Source organism: Molothrus ater, chromosome 5 (assembly GCF_012460135.2).
Source record: "Molothrus ater isolate BHLD 08-10-18 breed brown headed cowbird chromosome 5, BPBGC_Mater_1.1, whole genome shotgun sequence".
NCBI classification, from domain to species: domain Eukaryota; kingdom Metazoa; phylum Chordata; class Aves; order Passeriformes; family Icteridae; genus Molothrus; species Molothrus ater.
Genome location: NC_050482.2, coordinates 6945914 through 6967384, shown reverse-complemented (window position 1 = coordinate 6967384; position 21471 = coordinate 6945914). Strand labels below are relative to the sequence as shown.

General features: G+C 45.2%; 1 protein-coding gene across 3 annotated transcripts in view; it reads right to left on the bottom strand.

Annotated features, from left to right (window-relative positions):
- CAMK1D (calcium/calmodulin dependent protein kinase ID) overlaps positions 1 to 21471 on the bottom strand; it is a 220255-nt gene that overhangs the window by 9039 nt on the left and 189745 nt on the right. For all 3 annotated transcript variants that reach the window (XM_036400264.2, XM_036400266.2, XM_036400267.2), the window contains exons 7-10: positions 14581 to 14693; positions 12788 to 12866; positions 3856 to 3943; positions 2591 to 2729 (exon numbers count right to left, since the gene is read on the bottom strand). In XM_036400264.2, coding sequence (XP_036256157.1) covers positions 2591 to 2729; positions 3856 to 3943; positions 12788 to 12866; positions 14581 to 14693 — 419 coding nt within the window. The remainder of the gene's footprint in view (positions 1 to 2590; positions 2730 to 3855; positions 3944 to 12787; positions 12867 to 14580; positions 14694 to 21471) is intronic.

Below are 21471 nucleotides of genomic sequence, written 5' to 3'. Positions count from 1 at the left end.
ATACAGTTCATTTTTCCAGATTGATGAATAAAGGATAGATGAAGCCTATATTAATATATTCTCAGACCAAAGTTTGGCCTTTTGACTCTTCAAGACCTTTTTGATACTTGTTGGGACTTTTAACTACTTTTCCATGCTTCAATGTGGCATTTCAATCTCAAGGAGGATTATGCTGTACCTATACTTGGCCACATTCCATTTCCCATTGACATTTCACCACTTGGCATCACACTGCAATTTATCTACTACATTAAAAATACAGAGCTCTAGGACCTATAAATAATCTAGGCAGTTCAGTCATGACTAAATTGAATAAACCAGCCATGGACTGAGAATCAGGCCAATACACTTGAGAAATCCTAGCTGATTCCCTTAGGAACCTCTTCCTGTTTCCTGACAGGTGGCATAATCCAGCCTAATGCCTGATCTCTGCTCTGCCCTACTACAGAGGTTTTGGATGCAGCCTGACATAATCTACTGTCAGGCAAAGGCTGTACTTAATTGTCTTCAGTGGTGTGAAATTGCTGCATTTGAAAGTATTTGGAGAGTTCAAAAAGTGTCTATTAATAGAATCAGGCAGCATTCTGCTGTGTAGTGGTGGCACAGCTGGATCATGTAACTTGCTGCATGGGATCTTTCTTGTGCAAGGAGTCTGTAACCAGAGAAAGCTGCTGAGAAATAAAGAGGTAGGACAGAGACCTCAGAGATCTCCTTTTTCCTATCAGGAGGTATTGGGTGGAATGTATTTGATTTGTCAGATCCCTCTTAACTCCTTGTATTTGCTGCTGGCTCTCCTCATTGGTTCTCTGGGGCTCCAGCATCTCCTAACTTTAAATTATTTCTTTGAAGAAGAAAAGCTCTTCAACATTGTCTGCCAAGCTGGACTTTAACTGGGATGCTTGGAAATCTTCAAATATTTTTCTGCCTTGTATTTCTGGCATGTAAGAACTCATCCTATCTTTACACATCTGGTTTAATCCTTCATGTCCTGGTTGACTTCACCACTGCAAAATATGGTTGGATTCTTCACAGGGTTCTGTAATCGTTAAACAGATTTCTTTGCCTTCCCACCCTTCCTGTTCACACATGTTTTAACATTTTCAGACTACTGATTGCCATTAATTAACACCATTTGAGGTTAATCAATGGATGGATGGAGATTAATTACCCACCAGTTTAGCAGCAAAGCATTCAACAGATGCTCTAGACCTGACTGGGGTCCAGCCTTGCCAAACTGCAGCAGGAACCAAAACCAAAGGATGTTTCTCCCACACAGGGGGTTTTCTACATGGCTGCATGGCCAGTGCATGGTTGGGAGTGTTTTGAGGATGGTCAGCATCACTCCTTTGCAGTGCCAGGTTTGGGCCAGGAGCACAGTGATGTTTTTTTGGCAGCAGCTGTAGGATTTGGTGCTGGGCATCACAAGGTATGAATCCCCACCAGGCCCAGTATCCAGAGGGAAGGGGGCTCTCTTCTGGCACAGCCACAGCACAGGCTGAAAAAATATTTCACAGGGTACCCAGAAGGCAGAACCCACCCCAGCTGTGGGGGAAACTGCACCTGTGGGAGCAAGAGGAAACAGCTTCTGCACAGAGCCACCGGGACTGTGGCTGGTGGAATGTCCTCATCAAGGAGCAGGGGGTGGCAAGCAGGGGTGGCAGAAGCAGAGAGCAGCATTTTCCAAAATCCATCCTGAGCAGTAGGTGCTTTCAGCTCCAGGACAGTGCAAGGCACAGTCTAGAAATGACTACTTCAGTCCACAGCAAAGCATTCCTTTTTAGTGTTGCACTTTAAAGTAACCCCCCCAGCTGTAAAGTCCACATTCCTCCATTTAATAAAATATCTACAGATGGACAGGAGAGAGAAAAAGAAATGCTCAGAAGCCAGAGAATAAACAGGCTTCATTGCAAAGGATGCATTTCTGTCTTCCAAATAATCCCTTTGCTGCCATGTCCCCTTCCCTGGAATTCAGAAAAAATATATATCCCAAACATCTGAGTCCAGTGGGCAGCTTGCAAATATCAGTTACAGCACAAAACAAAGATGGCAGAGGGCCAAGTCCCACAGTGGTGCAGAGCCTGAATCCTGCTCAAACAAATGAACCTCTTTGTGCAGAAGCTTAACTTGGACCCAGCTTCTCAAGAGAGAAGCTGGGTCTGACTGGCAGGATCAGTCTTCTCAGTGGAAATGGAAAGTAAGGCAATTTTTACAGAAAAATGCCCTATCATGATACTGTAAACTCAAACAATTTGATTAAACTTTTTCAAATTTCAACCAAATACAAAATTTTGTTGCTGTGGGGTCTGGGTCTTTTTCCCAAGCAAAAGCCCTTTTTCTCCACAAGAAACAGCGATTTTTCTCCCAAAAATCACCGAGCTAAAACATCTTTTTTTTTTTTTTCAGAAATTGCAACACAATTTTTCTCGCCAGCCAAAAACGACAGCCCATTTCAAACCCTCATTTTAACCACCTGCTTGCACAAAGCCAAACCTATGGGCAGCGAGGACTGCAGCCTGGGGCGGGGGGTGGTCGGGGGAAAACGGGGATCCCCGTGGATTTTCTGGGCTCCCCCAGGACGTTGGCTACTCACAATCTTTGCGTGTGGCCGTGTCGGGGAGCGGCGTGGCCAGGCTGAGGGTGCTGGACACGCTGGCGCTGGCGCTGTCCAGGCTGCTGCCCAGGTGCAGCCGCCGCATGTGCCGCACCACCGCCGTGGCGTTGAACGCTTGCTGCAGAAACGGGGCAAGAAAGAAACGGAGAATGAAAACAGCTGGAGGCAGAAGGGTTGCTGGTGCTCCTCTCCTGGCTGCTCAGAGTGTCAGAATGGGAATAAGCCGGTTATCTTTCAAATTTTTCATGGATTTTAAACTAGGAAGTGCATTAGCAAACCTTGGTGGATGCAGCAGCCTACAAGTGTCAGAACCCTCTTGGAAATTTCTCTGACTGCCCTGGAGGGCTCAAGCCCCTGCCCAGGGGGCTCAGAGACCTTGGCACAGAGCCCAAGACCCCTGTGCCTTTGATCTTGACCCATGGAAAAAATTACCAACCTTTATATGAAGAATTACAAGTCAAGAGAGTTTAAGTAAAATAATAGTTTATCACAGGGTGAAAAACAGATTTTTTGGGTTTTTAGAATGGGGCTCGGGGTCCCAAGATGGAGGAATCTGGGTGTGTCCAGTCTTTCTCCTGCTTCTTCTTGGCCTTCATCTTCTGGGTGATGTTGACACTTTTAGATTGGTTTAGAGTAGAAGCTCACTGTCTAACATAGGTGATAGGTATTGGGAAGTAATGGTAAATAATGTACACATAGTTTTCAGTGACAGCAAAAAGACAGCACTGCCTCTGAGGCGGGCAGTATGCCTCAACCTGACCTGCCAGACAGACCTCAGCAGGCCAGAGAAAGAATATTACAGATAAGAAATAATAAACAACCTTGAGAATGAGAACAGAAAAATCCTGACTCCTTCTTCGACTGCCGGGCTGGGAAAAAGAGGCTTGTCCGTATCTCAGAGTCACTCTCACAAGCAGAGATTGTGAGATACAAGAAAGTCATATTTGACAAACCCATCCCTGACCCAAGAGGCATTTCTTCATGTCCCTGCATGGTGCTGACCCCACTCCACCAAAAACCACGGGACCTTTAGCTATGAGCAGCCCCAGCTCAATTTCTCACACTTTTTACATCTGGTACTTGGCAAACACCATCCTGTATGAGAGGCCCTGCAGGGTCATGTAGCCTAAGCCTGGACCAACCATTTTGACCACAATTTTGGGCCACAAAAGCACTACCCTGCTGCAGGGTGGCTGTATGGCAGAGCTGTGTGTCAGTGTCACCCCTCAGGACAGGGCACTTACTCTCCATTTGCTTTTTGCAAAGTTCTTCCGGATCTGAGCGCTGACCGACTCGTGGATGTTTTTGTTGAGTGCTGTATCTCCAGCAATCCTGAAATGGACAGAGCAGGCACATTTTAAGAGATCTTTTCCTCCCCTTGAACACTCTTACTTTTCCCCCACACCTCCTCCCAGGTGTGACCACACCTGCAGTGACAATGATTTCATTCACAGATGGGCTCAAACTTCCCATGGCTGTCTCTGCTGGCAGCTGCAGTGGAAAATCTGGGGCAATAAAAGCCAGTGTAGATAAGGTTTGTAAGTCTGGCAGCTACGAAGAGGTATGGGCTGATTTTGCTGGTGCATGGCTGCTTTCTATCACCATTACAGCCCCAGATGAAAACATTCTACCTTTTTTTTCTTTTGCATCCAAAGATTTAACATCAACAGGCTGAGACTACTTTTAGCCTCAGCTATGCAGAAGCTTCCAGAGCCACTCCAACCTGTCTGATTTCTGTTTGCACTGGAGATTTTCCTGCCACCCTGCAATGTAAGTAGTCATTCATGATGATTAATGTAGATTTACAGAAAAGCAGAGACATGGACACTCATTGAAGCAGCACAGGCTGCACAAAGAGCTTAAGCTGAGCAATACTTAACCTAAAATAATTGATGATCTTGCATAGTTCCTTTAACAGATTAAGATACATTCAAATCTTCACTGAACTCTGTTATATCAAGGGGATTTTATTGATTCATTTAACTCCTCAAGGCATGAGATCTGTTGGAAGAGCAGGCACTGCAGTGAACTGATGTTGGGCCATGTGCTGGGGTAATTAGTGCTATCTAATGTAGGTGATGCAAGGAGGCAAAGATTGCCTTGTATGTTGTATGTGATACTTTCAGAAATTAATTTTTTTTAGCCACAGTGTAGAAAAACAAGGTGAATTAGCAATAAAAAAATCATAAGAAATTTAATAATCCACCAGGACCAGAGTCTCCCAGTCTGAGGAGCTCCAGCAGGATAATCAGAAGGTCTGGGGGACTCAGCAGTCATCTAGTCCTTCTGCCCACCCCAGCACTGTCAAAATAATTTTGACAAATATTTGACAAACCAGTCCCTCAAGATCTCTGAAAGATGGAGACTCCTCAGGCATCCTATTCCAGTGCCTCACTACCTCCTAGAAGACATGGAAAATAGTTTATTCCCTTTGTCTTTGAAGCATTCTTTCACATATTTGAAGCCTGTTATCATGACTTCTCTCAGTCTTCTCTTCTCTAGACTAAACAAACTGATTCTTTCCCTGTTTCTTCATAACTCATGTTTTCTAATCCTCTGATCTAGTGAGCTCCTCTGGACTTTCTCCAACTAGTCCACATCCTCCTTCGAGGGCAGCACCCAAACTTTCTCTGTTTTCCAACTAAGGCAGCAGAATGGCAGCATTGCTTTGTGCTTTTAAAAGAAAAAACTCTGCTTACATACCCCAGTGTGCTGCTTCCATTTATGTGTCCCTGTGTTGGAGACACCCCTTTCACTTTGCCCAGACCGTTCCAAACTGTTCTTCTAAGGACATGCAGCTTTTTCTGCCTTCATGTCCTTGGCACATCTAAGAAGTGCTGAGACCAGCCTCCTCCAAATTCCTGCCCTCCTTCCAGTGGACAACAATCTGCCAGGATCTTCACCAGAGAGATGAGAGGAAGGACTTACCCTTGGGAGGAAGGACTAAACCCTCGTGTCCCAAGAGTGGAGACGCACCAATCCCGCCCTGTTGTAACTGAGCTCATCTCTTGGGTTATTCAGGAGTGCTGGAGCCAGCAGCACTGAGGGCAGGAGGAGCAGGGCTCACCCAGCTGGGAAGGGCCCTCCCTGCCATGGAGCCTCTGCCTCAAGCAGACAGATGGACTGGGCAAAGCACAGCTCCCAAATGGCACCTGACTTCCTCTCCTGGGGGCCTGTGCTGTTGATAGAGAAAGGGAGGTGTTTGGCTGAAAACTGGATGATCTTCAGATCTTCCTTTGAAGATGATTCCTTCTGATCACCTTTCCCACTAACAGCAAGGCAAGCTGGCTTTCCTGGATTTCCCACTGGTGACCAAAATCTTTCTGAGGCAGTATCTGGAGGTTAAGCATGATGTCCACTGTTCCATCCCCTGTCCTGCACAGTGAATTTTGCCAGGCTCAGCACAGACCCTGATGGATCCCAAGCAGTCCACACTCCCAGACAGGCCCTAGCAGAGTTTCCTGGTGGGAATGCAAACTGCATGATTAGTCAGAGCCACTCCAAAATGTCATGAGCACTCAGCTCTGTCCAAGAACACCTCCTTGGTGAAGGAAGGCAGGTGCCCTCAGCACACACCAGCTGGGAGCACTGGCTGTCACACTACAGATCTCAGAAGAAACTACAAGCCAAACCATCCCTTCAGTAACTGATCAAAGAGACCAGGACAGAAAATTCACTTACACTTGCAAAGGATATTTTTCCACCAAAGCTAATGATGCATTTTGCTTTACAAACAAGTTGGTTAACAAACTCTATAAGAACAGATACTGTTGCCCACCTGTCAAATCTTATTTTGGAAACAGAGATAGAACAAGTTCTTGGGGCATGATGCCCTTGCAAGCTCTTCCAGAAGACTGTTCTTGCCAGTTTCCTCAAGGATTTGAAAATATGTTTTTGTAATATGAAGCTTTTGATTGAGCATGTAGCTCCAATAGAGGCTATTTTTTTTCTTTTTTTTCTTTTTTTTTTTTTTTTTTAGTTTAGGGATCATTTTCTGAAATGCTGATTGTTTCAATAAGAAACTGCTGGTTCCAGTAGTTCACAAACTGCCTTCTACCACCCCTAGCTCTATGTTCACTACGCAATTCTTGTAATTCCAGGAAAAAAAAAAGTCTTGGTATTTGGGTGTTTTCCAGACAGGCAGAAGAATACTTGTTTACTTCACAAGGGGATGGAGACACATCCTGTGAAGCCCTCAGATGCTACAGCACTGCAACCATCCTACACCTTAGGTCTCTTCAGCAACATTAGCACCTTGCAGATGATAGTTTCTAATCAGAGCAAAATCACAGCACTGCTGGGGCTAATTTAGTGCAGCAGGAGCTGTTCAAACACGTGCTGGCATGCTGCATGGTGTGGCTCAGAATGCAGCCTCAGCTGCCAGAGCTGGGAGTGGGATTGCTCTCCAAGGCGCCTTTGAAGAGCTACCCCGTCAACCCTGGGATGCTGGAACATGAGCACTGTGCTTTCAGACTGCATTTTGCACTTGGAGGGTTTTGTAACTTTTATGAAATACTTGTGGTGCTACAGTGTTTACAGTATAGTTTTACTTCTAGGGAAACAAGAGCAATGTTATCATCCCTTCGCTGTTGGTGCTTTGCTGGAGGCGTGGGGGTTTCAGGACATGGAAGAGGTCGAGGTGAGCAGGCAGAAGTCACATGTTCTGTACTCTCAGCTGGTAGATATGAAAAATGAGATGTGTTTGGGCACACAGATCTACTCTGTGGTGCCTATCATGAGCATCCTTACATCTACACCAAATATATTTAATCATGAACTTTAGTTCCCTTGCTAAGAAGAGAAAGAATGAAACTAATAGATAGTGGGTTTGGGGCATTTATAATTATTTCCGTTCCACATTTCCCTAATTCTCCAAGTCCACAGGCTATAAACTATCTAATTTTTCCTTTAAGGACAAAAATACCTTAGTATCTTTCTTTTCTTTCTTTCTTTCTCTCTCCCTCTCTAGCACAACATATACTTTGCCTCTAGAAATCAGCTCAGTTTTCACTGAGAAATTGCAATCAACTTGAGCTAATCAGACTGATGCTTATCTAGTACTGAACAATAGTTTCTGGCTTTGCAGTTAACTTTGAAGTTAACTATGTCAACTCTGAAGTTTTTTTTTTTACCAACTGTTCTACTTGGCCTAGTAAAAGACATTGCTTCTACCTACCACACACATACACAAAAATAAAATTAAACAAATCAGAATAGTGCATCATCTGTTATCCTGCTGAGCATCACCCAGAACCAAGCAAGGACTGATTAGTCTAAGTGAAACCTGGATTTTCTCTCCAGATTCCCATTTTTGCAGCACCTGAGAGCAGCTGCATCCTGACAATGCTTTGGGGAACTTCATGTTGAAGCTGGTTTTACATCCAGTTGTAAATACAGAACTGTCTCAATGCACAGAAATGGATACCAAGAGACCAAGAATGATGGCTCCCCATCCCAAACACATCCACTGAAGCTAAAAAGGGTATTTCTCATGAATAACCATAACAAATCTAATCCTACACATGAGAGGAATCTAATCTAAAGATCAAATATTATTTCATAGTATCTAATTTATTTTAGCTCTCTAGATGACTTCAAACCTATCACACCAATTTATCTGGCCATACCACTTCTAAGCTTTGAGAGGAACCTCCAACACAGACAAAACCAGCAAATTTCCTTTTGGACAGTTCTTCATTAGCATGCTGCAAGCAAATGTCTCTCTCATCCTCCCTGCCCACCATGGCAGGCAGAGCCTTTCATCTACCATTGTTTTCTGAACCTTCCTTCTGAAGGCAGCCAACTCAAATGCTGTGCTGGCCAAAAAGTGCTTGGAAATAGTCCTGAGTATGATGACAGGAAACATGGAGTTAGCTGTAATGGATAATGCTGAGGGATCATAACTCTTCTACATGTACACACACACATCCATGCATGTATACAAATACACACACACACTGTATCAGTGATGTTCCAAAATAAATAGAGTGTGGGGATGAACTCGATAACAGTTTGATTTAATGTTGTAAACATCAGCAATTCCCTTCAGGAAGGCCTTTTCACACTTCAAACAATATTGTCTGAGAACTGAGCTCTTTGTAAACCATGTCCTTTCCCTGGGTGGAAATTATTATCTGGCTTGTGCTCTCTGGCACACAATAAACCCTTGGAATCATGGTCACAATTTGCAGAGGCTCAGTCCTGGCCAGAGCTTTGTGATCCCTCAGTGTGGGTGTGGCTGGATGCTGGCACATCCCAAGGATCCTTTCTCCCTTTGCACAGCCAGGACCACGCTCCCACCTGCAGACACTGGGGTCCAACTGGTGCCACAAGCTCCTTCTCCTTCTACAGTCTATGTATTTACAATCTCCATATGGAGGCAATTAATCCATCAGCCTTTAATTTGGGTGCCCCAAATTGCCTTTGATGCTCTAAGTGTCTTCAGCACACAGCATTAAATCCCATTTAGGTTCATTGGTTAATGCATGGTGGAGTAAATAAATTCATGGCAGCCCTTCTAACTTCTGTATTAGCTTCCCAACTGCTGGGCTTTGTCCTCACCCTCTGAGCACTGTTTTCTTTCCCTCTGATCCGAGCCTGGAGGCTGAATTTGGCTCTGCAGGACCTAGTCTGACCTGATGGGGAGCACATTTTGCTAGTCCTTGAGGGTCCCTTCCACCTCAAGATATTCTATGTTTCTGTAAGTCTATAGCTGGAAGAAACAGGTCCTCAGGTTTCTGCTGCTCCCCCCTAATCACTGCAGACTGAGCCACTGCCCTAAACAGGATGTGGGCTCTGACATGGCAATATATTTAATAAACTTAATTGCTGTCTTTAATATGAGCCAGGGAAACATTAAAATGTATCAAGCTGCAGCAAAATCACCCCATTCTTTTGTTACCTTCATTTTCCACGTCCTTTTTGAAAAGTCACAGTGGGAAAAGCTAAGAAAAGCTAAGCAGAACATTGCACCTTTGCAACACCCCATAAACAGTGCAAACCTCACTGAAAGATACATTATAAAATAAATAACTTTTCCAGTGGAAAGCATAAGTCACCTGTATATTAAACTGGAGAAATCTGAATAAATGGACAAGCAGGGGTGGACTCATTATCCCAACAAGTCTCACATATTGTACTGGTTCTGCTGTCATACTTCACTGCAATCATTAGCCTCCTTTTCTGCCAGCTCTGAGTTTAACACACCATCCCCCTACCAAGGCCATTTGATTCTAAATAGCCAGACATCACATAAATGCAGGCATGTGGTGAGCAGATACACTCAGAAAAGTGGGCCATTGGGAAGAAATATTGACTTTTTTTAAGGTCTGATCCTGTGCAAACATTTAGTCATGCAAATAGCTGTCTATTCTGGAGCAGTTTCCCAAAATTCAAAGATATTATTAACCTTAAAGGCACAAATGTATTATCTTGCAAGATCCAGTTCCTGCAAGCCCTGTTTGGAAGGAATTTAATGAAAACACAGGGATTCAAATAAAAGGTGTGTTTTAGAATCAGTTTGTTCTTCACAAATACTGCATATTGAAACAACAAAATTTCATGGCCAGGTAGCCATGTCATGCACAGTTAACTACTTTTAGCACAATCAGATTATAAAATATGAGTTAATTATTCATGATTTGATAGATTTCTTCCTAATCTGTGAAAATCTCAATGATCTGAAACTGCATAGGAAGACTTCACAGGAGGAAGAAAAAGGGAAAGCTGGAAAATGTTACTACATGGAGCCACCTCACCATATATATATTAATTATCTGCCATTTGCACAGCAACAGTGACCCAGGGAGGCCTGTGCTCTGCTGCTGAAACAAGGAGACAAACCCAAAATCTCACTGAAGTCTGGCAAAACTCCCATTAGCCTCAGTGGAATCTGGATTTTGCTTCATGAGAACACTAGGGCTCAAAGATGCATTTCCAGTTATGTTGCTTGTGCAGACAAGAAACAAATACCTTTTATGAGCAGCCATCAAGGGCTGTTTGCAGTGCAAACACTCTGCAAAAGCATATAATTTATGGGACCACTTCAGCCTGCTCTGATCATCCCTTCCCACTAAGCCAAGAGCTTCAGGTACCTCTGTCCTGTGATAACTCACAGAGCAGATGCTCTCTTGGCATCACTGTGGAAGGCGATGCAGCTGGGGGGGTGTGAAATCCATGCTCAGCTGAAAAGGGGCTGTGGGATGACACAAAAGCTGTGGTGGCCTCTCTCTGCTGGCTGCACATGTGCACCCCTGTCTCCAGCTGCTGCAACACCAAATGCAACCATGAGAGAGAGGAACTCAGGCCTGGAGCTGCTGGAAATTTAAACAACCCCAGCTTGAGAGAAGGACACAGCTGATCACTGAGACAAAGCACAGAACTCTCTTCCTCCTGCACTGAAAAATCCTTCCCTCCCTTCCAGGAGAAGGAAAGGATGTCACTGCCACAGATGTAATGGCTAGAATGAGAAAAGAAACAGCAAAACCCTCACTATTTCCTGACATGAGGAATCTGGGTGGAAAATGCTCCTTGAGCAATGCTTTGGCAAAAGGAGATCCTACCACTAACTCCAAAATAACATCTGGGTGAGCAGCCTTGATTATCCAAAAAGGCATTTATCACTACAGGATCCAAAGCCTCCAAAAATAAAAAAAAATCATTGCCCAGCTCTGCAGAGAGGTCCATAACTGCAGTGTCCATGTTACAGGGAGCTCTCCAGAGCAAGGAGGAATGAGGCATGGAGTGTTGCTCATGAGCACTCTGGGGAGGACAGGGGCAGGTCTGAAGCCATCCATAGCTTTGGAAACCTCCATGCTTTTCCTTTTTGTCCTGTAATCCCCTGGCACGCACTGTCCCTGTGTCAAAGGGAGGTGGATTCAGGGTGTGGAGTGCCAACATGGTGAATATTTTCAGCCTCCTTTCTGCAGTGCCACTTGCATGTCTGACATTTCAAAGGCTGACCCTGAGCTGTGCTGGGTCAGAACTTGAAATCTTGAAAAGGGACCACTGGATGGCAAAGTCAGCCTGGCAGAAGAAGACCCCCGGCCACAGAAATGGGGAAAAAAACCTTTTTTGGGGGGTTGTTTTTAAATGGAAAATTGGATTCTGTGGAAAACAGTACGAATTATGTAGCAGCCTGTGAGTTTCCATTGGCCCTTGGCCATGACATGCAAAAGAAAAAAAAAACCAAAACCACACACAAAAAAGGAATGAAAACACTTTTTATCATTTTGTTCCTTTCAGAGGGCCCAGAAGCTGTGTGTGTTACAAGTGCCACGTTTCTTTGTTGCACTCCAGCCACCAACACACATGTAGCAGGGCCAGAAGCTGGATGCTTACATTTTGTGTATCTTGGATGTAAGGCTTTGGAAAATCTGTCTCTGAGTTGTACAAATGGTCACCTCACTCCCTGCTGGGAGTTGCATTCTCATTGTTTATTCTGTATTCCTAATACTGACTTGTTTAATTTCCCAAGGCTCAGGTCAGTATCATTTAGAACCAGTTTGGGATTTTTTTTTAATCTCACAAAATTGGGATTTCGTGTCTCAAATTTCCTTTTTGTCACACAGACAATGCAAAAGGAAGTGGCATTTGGGGCAATTCTGACAGTATAGAACCAGAGTGTAATGCACACCTGGGGTGAAAATATCATGCCATTACCTCTTTTCTGTTGCAGCTATTATAACAACAAAAATAATACCTCACCTTGCTTATATAATATTCCCTACCCTAAAAGAGTTAGATCCAGAGCCCATGTGTGGGTGCAGCTGGTAGTGTGGGATGCTGCTCTCAGTCACTCAGGGCTGGTCAGAAGTACATGAGTCACCCTTGTTCCAGCTACACAGACCTTGGGAAATGTTGATGAAGTCACTCATATGCAAAGGCATCATTTGACTTAGAGCCCTTTAATCATTTTGGCACATCCCACTGCTGCACTACAGTCAACATACATAATTCAGCATTTCACTAATCCTACAAAGGTTGGTGCATGAGATTAAAGTCCATTACAGTTTTCCAGGAAAATCTGGAGGACAAGGGCAGAGCTTGTAAGAATAAAAGCTCAGAGTTATGTAGTAGAGGTCAGTACAATGTGTGACAGAAAAACCACTTCCATGCAGGAATGTGAAAAGGTGCTCTGTGTCCTGAGGGTTTCTCAGAGCACTGGGTGCTGCTTACCAAGGGTGCCGTGCTGCTTGCTCACAGGTGTATCTTTTATTGGGGTCCTTCTCCATCAAATTCCGAATGAAGTCTTTAGCTGCAAAAAAAAAAAGAAAAAAGAGAAAATCATTGAAAGCAATAGAGTTGATGCCCAGTTCTGGTGCCACATTCAACAGCACTGATCAGGCTACCAAGAGCCATCTGGCCACAGGACAAGAAAACAGCCCTGGGTCATTTGTCATTTATTAGTACCGAGGTGACTTGGGACCAAACCCAAGCTATTCAGGGTACCAGATAAAAGCTGAAGGCATCTACTCCTGCAGGTACATTTAGGAGTGGGATGGATAATTCAGAGTCAGCAGAGTACAACTCTGGGTCTCTGGTCAGCCACATGCTGCATCATCTTCGTGGTCTGAATGTGGCCACATGCACTGGATGTGCTGGTCAGCCCAGGGGAGAGGGAGGAGGTCAGATGCCACAGCAAGAGGAGCTTCACATTGCTCATCCCAAGCACATGGGCAGCTCTGAGGACATGTTGCCCATTTAGGAGGAATTCAGCAAGGCACATGGACTCCCTGGAGCAGGAGGCAGTGTGTTTTTCATCGACACCACAATGGAAGGAACGGAGGTTGCAGCGTGGCGTGCGTCCAGCAGCTTCAGGACAGGGCAGCTGAAGGAGCCACAGCAAAGCCAAATATGGCAGGAAAATCTTTGTGCTGATTTAGGTGATGGACTTTCCCCCATGAGACAGAAGGGTCTGCCAGCAGACCTTCATATTTTCTCTGAAAATCCTTATTAGTTTAAAAAAACTTCTCATCACATATACTTTTGAGCAATCTATCATAATGATATCTGGACTGCAGATGTAAGCAGCATAAAATGTTGCTCTCTGTGTGGAGATAAGAGAATATATAATCATCTTTATAATAAAAACACTCAATTTTTATCTCCCTTGCCTCAATCAGTAGCACCAATAAATCAGAAAACTGTATTTATAGGGATATTTTTACATGATGGAATATTCCTTGAATTCATTTCTTCTTCTGCATGAGGTAGCAGATGTTTCCCTGGGTTGAACAGAGCAAGGACACTGAGCTTGGGTGACCTCTTGGAGACTAAACAGTGTGTCAGGGACACATGCAGGTGCAAGGCTGAATGTCCCCTGCTCTCACCCCTGGACACAGACCCATGCTGGAGCCAGAAGGCCTTGGAACATCTGCCTGTAACACATTTGGGGTATCTGCCCCTCCGCCAGGCTGCTGGAGCAGGGGCAGGTGGGTACTAAGGGTTAAATGTCCTCTGCAGTGGATGGGGAACATCCACCCACATGGACAGTCCTTCCAGTTTCTGGATCTGCTCACCTGCCTTCTTTGCAAGCCATTAATTTCTTGGTTTTTTTGCTGCACAGACTGAGGACTTGCTTTGGAGCTGCAGTGAAGTGTCAGCAACAGAGCCAAACTCATTTGCCACCTTATTATTAATGGCACATTAACAATCTGCTTTTCATTAGGACACAATGAAGAAATTAAGCTGCTTTTTTCTTCTTGGGACAGTCTTCTGCCATCTTTATCTGCTGTTTGAGCCATGTTTTAGTGCTTTGTCTGTGACTGACAGACCTAATTTGCTGCAGAAACAAACTCCCATGACTATCTGAGCCAAAAGAAATGCAGATTCCCACTGGTGTTCAGTCAAAAGGATCTCTGCACATGATGGAGGGTGCATTCCATGCCCAGGGGGGATGCATGCAGTAGGCACAGGTGCCTGCATGGCATGGTTGTTGCATTTCAATGTAAAGAGCAGTAGCTACTTACCAGACTCTGAGATGTCATCCCAGTATGGAGAGTCAAACTCATACTCTGCCTTAAGGATCTGCTCAAAGAGCTTGGAGTCGTTTTCATCATAGAAAGGGGGATATCCACAGAGCCTGATGGAGAGCAGGAAAAGAGAGAGGTGACCACTGGAGCCATCTCTGCCCAGAAGGGAAGAAGGAGGGAGGGAGAAGAAGGAGGAACTCTCACTTAAGGCTTGCCCAAGTAAGTTTTCAAGCAGGTAAATGCTACCATGAGAGGAGTTTCTTCAGGGACATGTAAAGCACTTCTGGAGATTGGCACTGCCCCGGACAAAGCAGAATTCTGCCTGGAAGCCTGGTGCTGTTGATCCCTCAGATATCCTGGCCTCTCTCTGCATGCTTTCGAGTGTTTAACCAGAGGAATGGTTTTATTACACAGACATGACCCCTGCCATCCTCTCCTGCACAAGTGCTAAGAGGAGATTTCATGAGCTAAACCCTTCATCCACAGAGCATCAGTCCCTCCAACCCCCCAGCACATGCACAAGTCCTGGTGCAGAGCAGGGCAAGGAGCCCTGCAGAGCTTTCAGGCAGAGGGCACAATGCACCTGCAGGATGTGCTGGGCTCTGTGTCCCCAGGAACAGTGAGGAGGATGCACAGGAGCCCATGCACCTCTGCAGCAGAGCTTGCAAGGGCTGCACATGGCCCTGCTGCTGCTGCAGACACAGGGACAGCCTCTCCCTTTCTCACTCCTGAAAGTGATTTTGCTGACCACATCCAATTGCCTGCCTTGCCTGAGGCTGACAACAGTCCTGTCTGGTTCTCAGTGTTTATAGTCAGACTGCTCAGAAAACCGAGCCCAAACAAAACAAGGAAAAAAAAAAAACCAAAAAAAAAAAGAAAAGAAACCAAGCAGGACATTGAGCATTATTTGCCTAGTCTGAGCTAATCCATTGAGGGTGCACCCTCCCAGTGCTGCAGAGCAGGACAGCCTCAATGCTGAGGCAGGGCTGGATGTGGGAGAAGCACATCTAGCACTGCAGGAAGCAAGTGCAGTGATGAAACTCGTGTGTCAGAGATCCCTACACCCAGCTGGTGCTGCAGGCAGGATTCTGTCCCACTCTGCACAGACATGCCAGCAGAGACAGCCCTTCTTCAAGTTTTAACACCAATGTTGCAAAGTGCCAGATTTACCTCTGAGGCTGGCCCAAGGTTTTAGCAAACCCATCCTGCTCACAGTTAAACAGCCCTTCCTGCCTCTCTGTAGAGATGATACATTTTTTTCCTCTTATCACTGGTCTGTGGTCTAAATCATTCTTCCACATACTTTGCTGGTATTGAAATGATATTTTTCCTACAGTTTTTTTTAAACTCTGAGTCAATCAACCTCAATAAAGCATTTAGTTGGAGAGAGCATTACAAACAGACTGTAGATCTAGCTCGGAAACAGCAGCAGAGCAAGGGGGGGAAACTGCAAGAAATGAATACTTGAGTTATTTATAACCCAAAAGCAGCTGGCTGCCCTGGAGGTTATTTGAACCAACTCAACACTTGAGGGTGAAAGGAGCAATGTTTTGTTAGCTCTGAGGAGCCAGTGTGCTTGATAAATAATTTAAATACTGAGATGTTGATCTGCGTCACAGCCACGCTGACCCGGGAGAACTCCACTGACATTTGCAGCATGATGATGAACCCACTGTGGCTCAGCTGAACCAGAAATCTCTCTCTTTATCTCAGAGAGACGAGCCAGTCCTCATCTGGGTCCATGAGTGCCATTATCAAAGCAGGAAGATCACCTCCTGCCAGACAAGTGTCTATGTCCAGAGCAGGGCTCTGCACCTACTCAATGGGCACCTGCTGGTGCCTGGGGCTGGGTGCTCCTGCTGGAAACCCCGTGGTGCAGGTGGTGTATGAGAAGGGTCCCTAAAAACAACAAATTTAGCAAATGCCAAAAAGCCACTATGTACACAGACAGCTGAGGAAAAACATCTGGGGGCTTAATGAAGAGACTCGATCCACAATCAGTGTCCAACTCTACTGGTATCTGTGGAGAGCTTATAAATTACTTGTTTTAGTGTAATAATTATCAGTGCTCACATCCCACAGTCTTGGGGTGGGATGCACATGAACTGATTTTCTCCTTCCTCCTCTTTCGTCACAACCCTCAAGATTTTGGGTGCTTTACTGAGGAGAGATGATGGAGCTGACAACACCAGCGCTGCAACTGGCAGGATGAGCACTGGGGTAGAGATACCCAGGCTGGAGAAAAAGAAAAAAAAGAAAAAAAATAAGAAAAGAGAAAAAAAAGAAAAATAAAAAAAAAGGAAAAAAGAAAAAAATTAAAAAGAATAAAAAAGAAAAAAGAAAAAAGGAAAAAAGAAAATGGAAAAAAGAAAGAAGAAAAAAGAGCCCCTTGAAGCCATTGCTCTGTCCCCTCCTCCCTGTGACACTCAGGGGGCTGCATTTAAGGAGCCTGACAGCCCTTCATTAATTTCTTGCCTTCCTCAGCATTTTCCTCAGACAAGCCCAAAGTGCTCTGATAAAGCATTTGAAGGCAAGCAGACAGTGCTGTGCATGCTGAGGCACTGGCAGGCTGCTCTCTGGAGAGAGAAATAACTCTCCTCAAATGTGCACTGTACTAATTACCTTGGCAGAGGTACAAGAGCACAAGTTAGGACTGCTGTGATTTATGCACACTTGTGGCAGCAAAAGGCAGGAGTGAACTGCTAAGCAGCACAGAGCTGGAGGGCAACAATCCTACAAAGGGGGAGCACAGAGATATGAGTCCCAGCAAGAACCCCAGCCCTTCCAGAGCCTTTCAGATTATGGAGGAAATGAAAATCTTCTTGCATGGCTGGAGTATGTACAGGGTTGGGGAATCAGCCTCTGTGTCCAGGAAGTCACTGCAGCCCCTGTTGATGCACAAGGAGAGAAAGGGTCATGCAGGAGGGCACCAGGACTGCCAGGAGCTGGGCACAGGGCAGAAAAGAGCCTCTTTTGGCACAGCTTTGCCCTTGCTAGGAAGAGGCTGAGAAGGATTCATTGCTACTACAGGTCATGGGCAGGGAGATCCCCCCAATCAGCCCTCACCTGAGAGCTGAGTGAGCCCAGGGGCTGATCCTGGCTTGGCCAGGGATGGGATGAGCCTCCTGCACAGGGGGATGCAAGGATGTTCCCCTGGGAGGCAAATCAGTGAGGACCTACACCAGAAAGCAGGTGAGAAGGGAGCAAGCCCTGTGGGCCACAGGAGGTGGAATGTGGGAGGGGAACACTGGGACACCCTGATGGGTTGAGAGCCAAAATACAAGTATTTTATGTACAGCCTTGCTGTCCTTTCCCTTAAAAACAGAGCTTAGGAAGACATGGAAGTCACTTAAGGTTTAACATTATTGGCTTTGCAGAAGGGATGGGAAAGCCCCAGCAAATCAGCCTATCTGGCAGTTTATGGCTGGAGGAAATCTTGCTGGAATTCCAGCAACTGGGCCACTTTCCAAAGTCCATAATGAGTTTTTTGGTTAATTCTTACAGAATCAAAATCCCACCGACTTCATTTCCATCTGCTGGGACATTTCTGTGTGAATAAAATGACCTCACTATCAGAGGTTCTGCTGCTTTTCTTCAGATATGCAGAAATGCAAAAATAACCCCTCTGTCTTCAATGTGAAAAACTCCCAGCATTATCCTGGGGGAGTTTCAGGCAGCTATTTGTTGCCATCATTTTCTTGCAGTTTCACCAAATAAAAGGTTTTCAGAATTATTTAGCAACCTTATCACATAAGCAACAGATTTTTCCCTAAACTCCTATTCCCAGTCTTGCCTTAAAAATAATGGGATGCAGATAAGAAGAACACAGGTGGATGTACAAGAGAAAGATATTGCTAGAAGTAATTTCTAAAAGTGATCCTGAGAGCACAAGAGGAATAGCAGGAACATCTTTCTCCAGGCAGAAAAAGCAAACCCCTGCAGATCCCATTTCATATTGGGGGTGATACTAAAGGCTGAAGAACTCATTCACATGGTCAGTGTCCAGTCTGTAACACAAGAGGCCCCAGGGTTAGTTTTACAGACAATTTTCCAGTTAGATTAGAACAAAGAATTCAGTAGCTGCTCAAAGACCTGAGATGAATGGTGTGGGAAGTCATCCAAGTGCTATTTATAGGGATAAACACACGTATTTCTTCTGTATATTTTGGGAACAGTCCCTCATATTGGCTGACACTGGTGCCCTCACAAAGCTGTGGACAAGGACATCTCAGCAGAGGGGATCACACACAAATTAAGAAGCAAGCAATGAGGAATGATTGTTTGGGGCTGTTTTCCCAATGTTAGCTGAGTTTTCTTGAGCAACCCAAAATGCCTGTGTCCTCTGCCACCCTGTTTCTCCTTCCAGTGCTGGGCAAGTAAGTTATTCCTCACTTTTTTGCTTAGGCTTACATGTGATGCAAAGCAGGAAAGATGACTGACCACCTTTTCCCAATGGATGACTCCTAGGTGATGGTGGAAACTTCTTTTGGCACAATATACTTTGTCCCTGGTTAATCCTTCCATACAAACAGCACTGATGATTCATGCACATCTACTTGAGAATCAAAAGCAGCTCAGCAGCAAAGTGTGAAAGTTTGATCCAAGATTTATCTCCAGATAGGTAATTGTTTACAAAGAATAACAAACCAGTAACTCTCTGTCCAAACAGTGCATGGAAACAGAAGAAAATTCAAGGTAAAATGTGTTTGACCTATTGCAGAAGACTATGAATAACCAGGGGCTGAGGCAGAGCATTCTGTGCCCCCAGGTTCTTTTCCAGCTTCAAAACATGATTTTCTATTTTTGCATAAATTAACCTAATCTTCTCTGTATAAGGTATGCATGTGATCAGTATTTTCCCCAAGCTTTTGTAATCCCTTATCTGACCCAGAAAGGCCCCAAATCCAGCTGCTGGGAATCCAGTGAAGTCTCTTGCTCTTCTTATGCTTTATATTTTAAAGCTGGACACATGATCAAAACTATCTTGAGATAAGTGGAAGGCCGAGCTCAACAGTGAGGCTGTTTCAAATTGAGAAATACTGCAACTGGAGTAACAGGAAATTTCAGGCTCTAAAATTAGTTTTTGTGAATAATGACTTCTCATGCAAAACAGGTTTTGATAAAAACTCCACTGGTGCAGCCTGTGCAATCTGGCTGTCATTAAGGAGAAGCACTGGAGACTGGCACTGAAACAGAATTATTCTGTCCCAAGACATCCTTGCAGATCACGGAAACAAATATTTCTCTACAGCATCAGTGCCTCAGAAACAGTTTGTTCTTCCAGTGTCATGAACTGAGGGACTCTCAAGTGAGACTGAGCTCGGGTCTGGAGGCACTCAAACCACTTGTAGTAATATTAGCTCAAAGCATCTTTAATTTATGCCTGATTCTGCGCTGGTTTCCTTTGAGTTTCCATCTTCTTAAATGACAACAGTCTGTCCAGAGTGGCAGTGAGGATCTGTGGGAGAGGTGAGGAGATGAAGCAGGACGTTGTGCTTGGATTGCCATATGTAAAAATGCATCTCCAGCTGGTTTAGGCACGTGCAAGTGGCTCCAGCTGTGCTGATTGTGGAGCTGGAATATGGCATATCTGAATGGGTGCAGCCACACTTTGGAGCTGATAGCTCCTGCTCAGGGCAGGTTTAACTCCCAGCATTTCACCAGGTCCTTGTGCTGCTGGTCCTTGTGGCATCTCAGTGCCATGTCACTCTGGGAGCCACTGCTGAGGCCATAAACCTGCCTGTTAAACTCGTGCCCATCACTGGCTGTACCAGAAACCCCACCAGGGATAATTCCCTCCAGCTTAGGGAAGGACTCCCCTCTCCCCTCTCTTTCTACTGTATTCCAGACATTCACTTTCTTAAGACACCACATCTGCAGCTTCTGGCTATTCCTGGAAGCAAGGATGAGATCCAGACCAAGGCTAGGACACGTGAGGTGTGGGCTGGGTTTCTCAGATCACATTACACTCAGCAGAGATGGAGTCAAGGGAGGCTGGAGAGTGATGTAAATGTGTCACAAAGCAGATGAACTCACACTATGGGAGCAGGGTGTGATCCAGTCACCTCAGCATGAGCATCTGGGGCTGTTTGACATGGCCCATGACCCAGCTTGGATCCTTGCCTCTCCAGATGGAAGGGGTCTGCAATGTGTTACATTTTCCAAACCCATGTGGCTGCCCTGGATCCCCCAGCATGGCACTAACTGTGCAAGTTTAGGCAACTGAACAGCCCACCCTGGTGAAATGGCCTCTTGCATCCACTCAGGCTGGGCTGGGGTGCCCAGTGACCCGGGAGTGCACAGAGCCCCTGATGCCATGGGCTGTGGGGGGCTAACCAAAGGGAGCCCAGGAGTGCTGCTGACTGCTACAGGAGCTGGAGGATGTGGCTTACTCATTGAAAGAGCTGGTTTGGTCTCAGACCCAATCCCACCCAAGCTGTAACAATCTGGCAAAGACATTAACAGGCTCCTTCTACAGCAATGTGTTATTGCCACTTATTTGGGCTGTACAAAATACAAATCAAGACCTTATTACCTGAAGCACAGAAACCCTGAAAAGGTTTCCTTGTCCTACAAACAGGAATTCATAGAGGCTCATTCTTACTGAGATGATTTAAGCCTTCTGGGCTGGGAATTCCCTGTGCAGTGAATAGGGAATTTAAATTTGCCCAACAAGCTGAGCACATGCTGATTTGGAAAACAGAGCAGGAAACAGAGCTGAACCTTGCAGAAAGAGCAGCCTTGCTTAGGAGGGGGGAAAGATTATGGAGGAGATTAAAATCTTCCACCTGTTGAAGCAGTGCTCATGAAGTGGGTGTGGAGGACACATTGCCTAGCACTGTCTCACCCCTATTGCCCAGCAACAAGTGAAATAAGAGCACAGGTCTG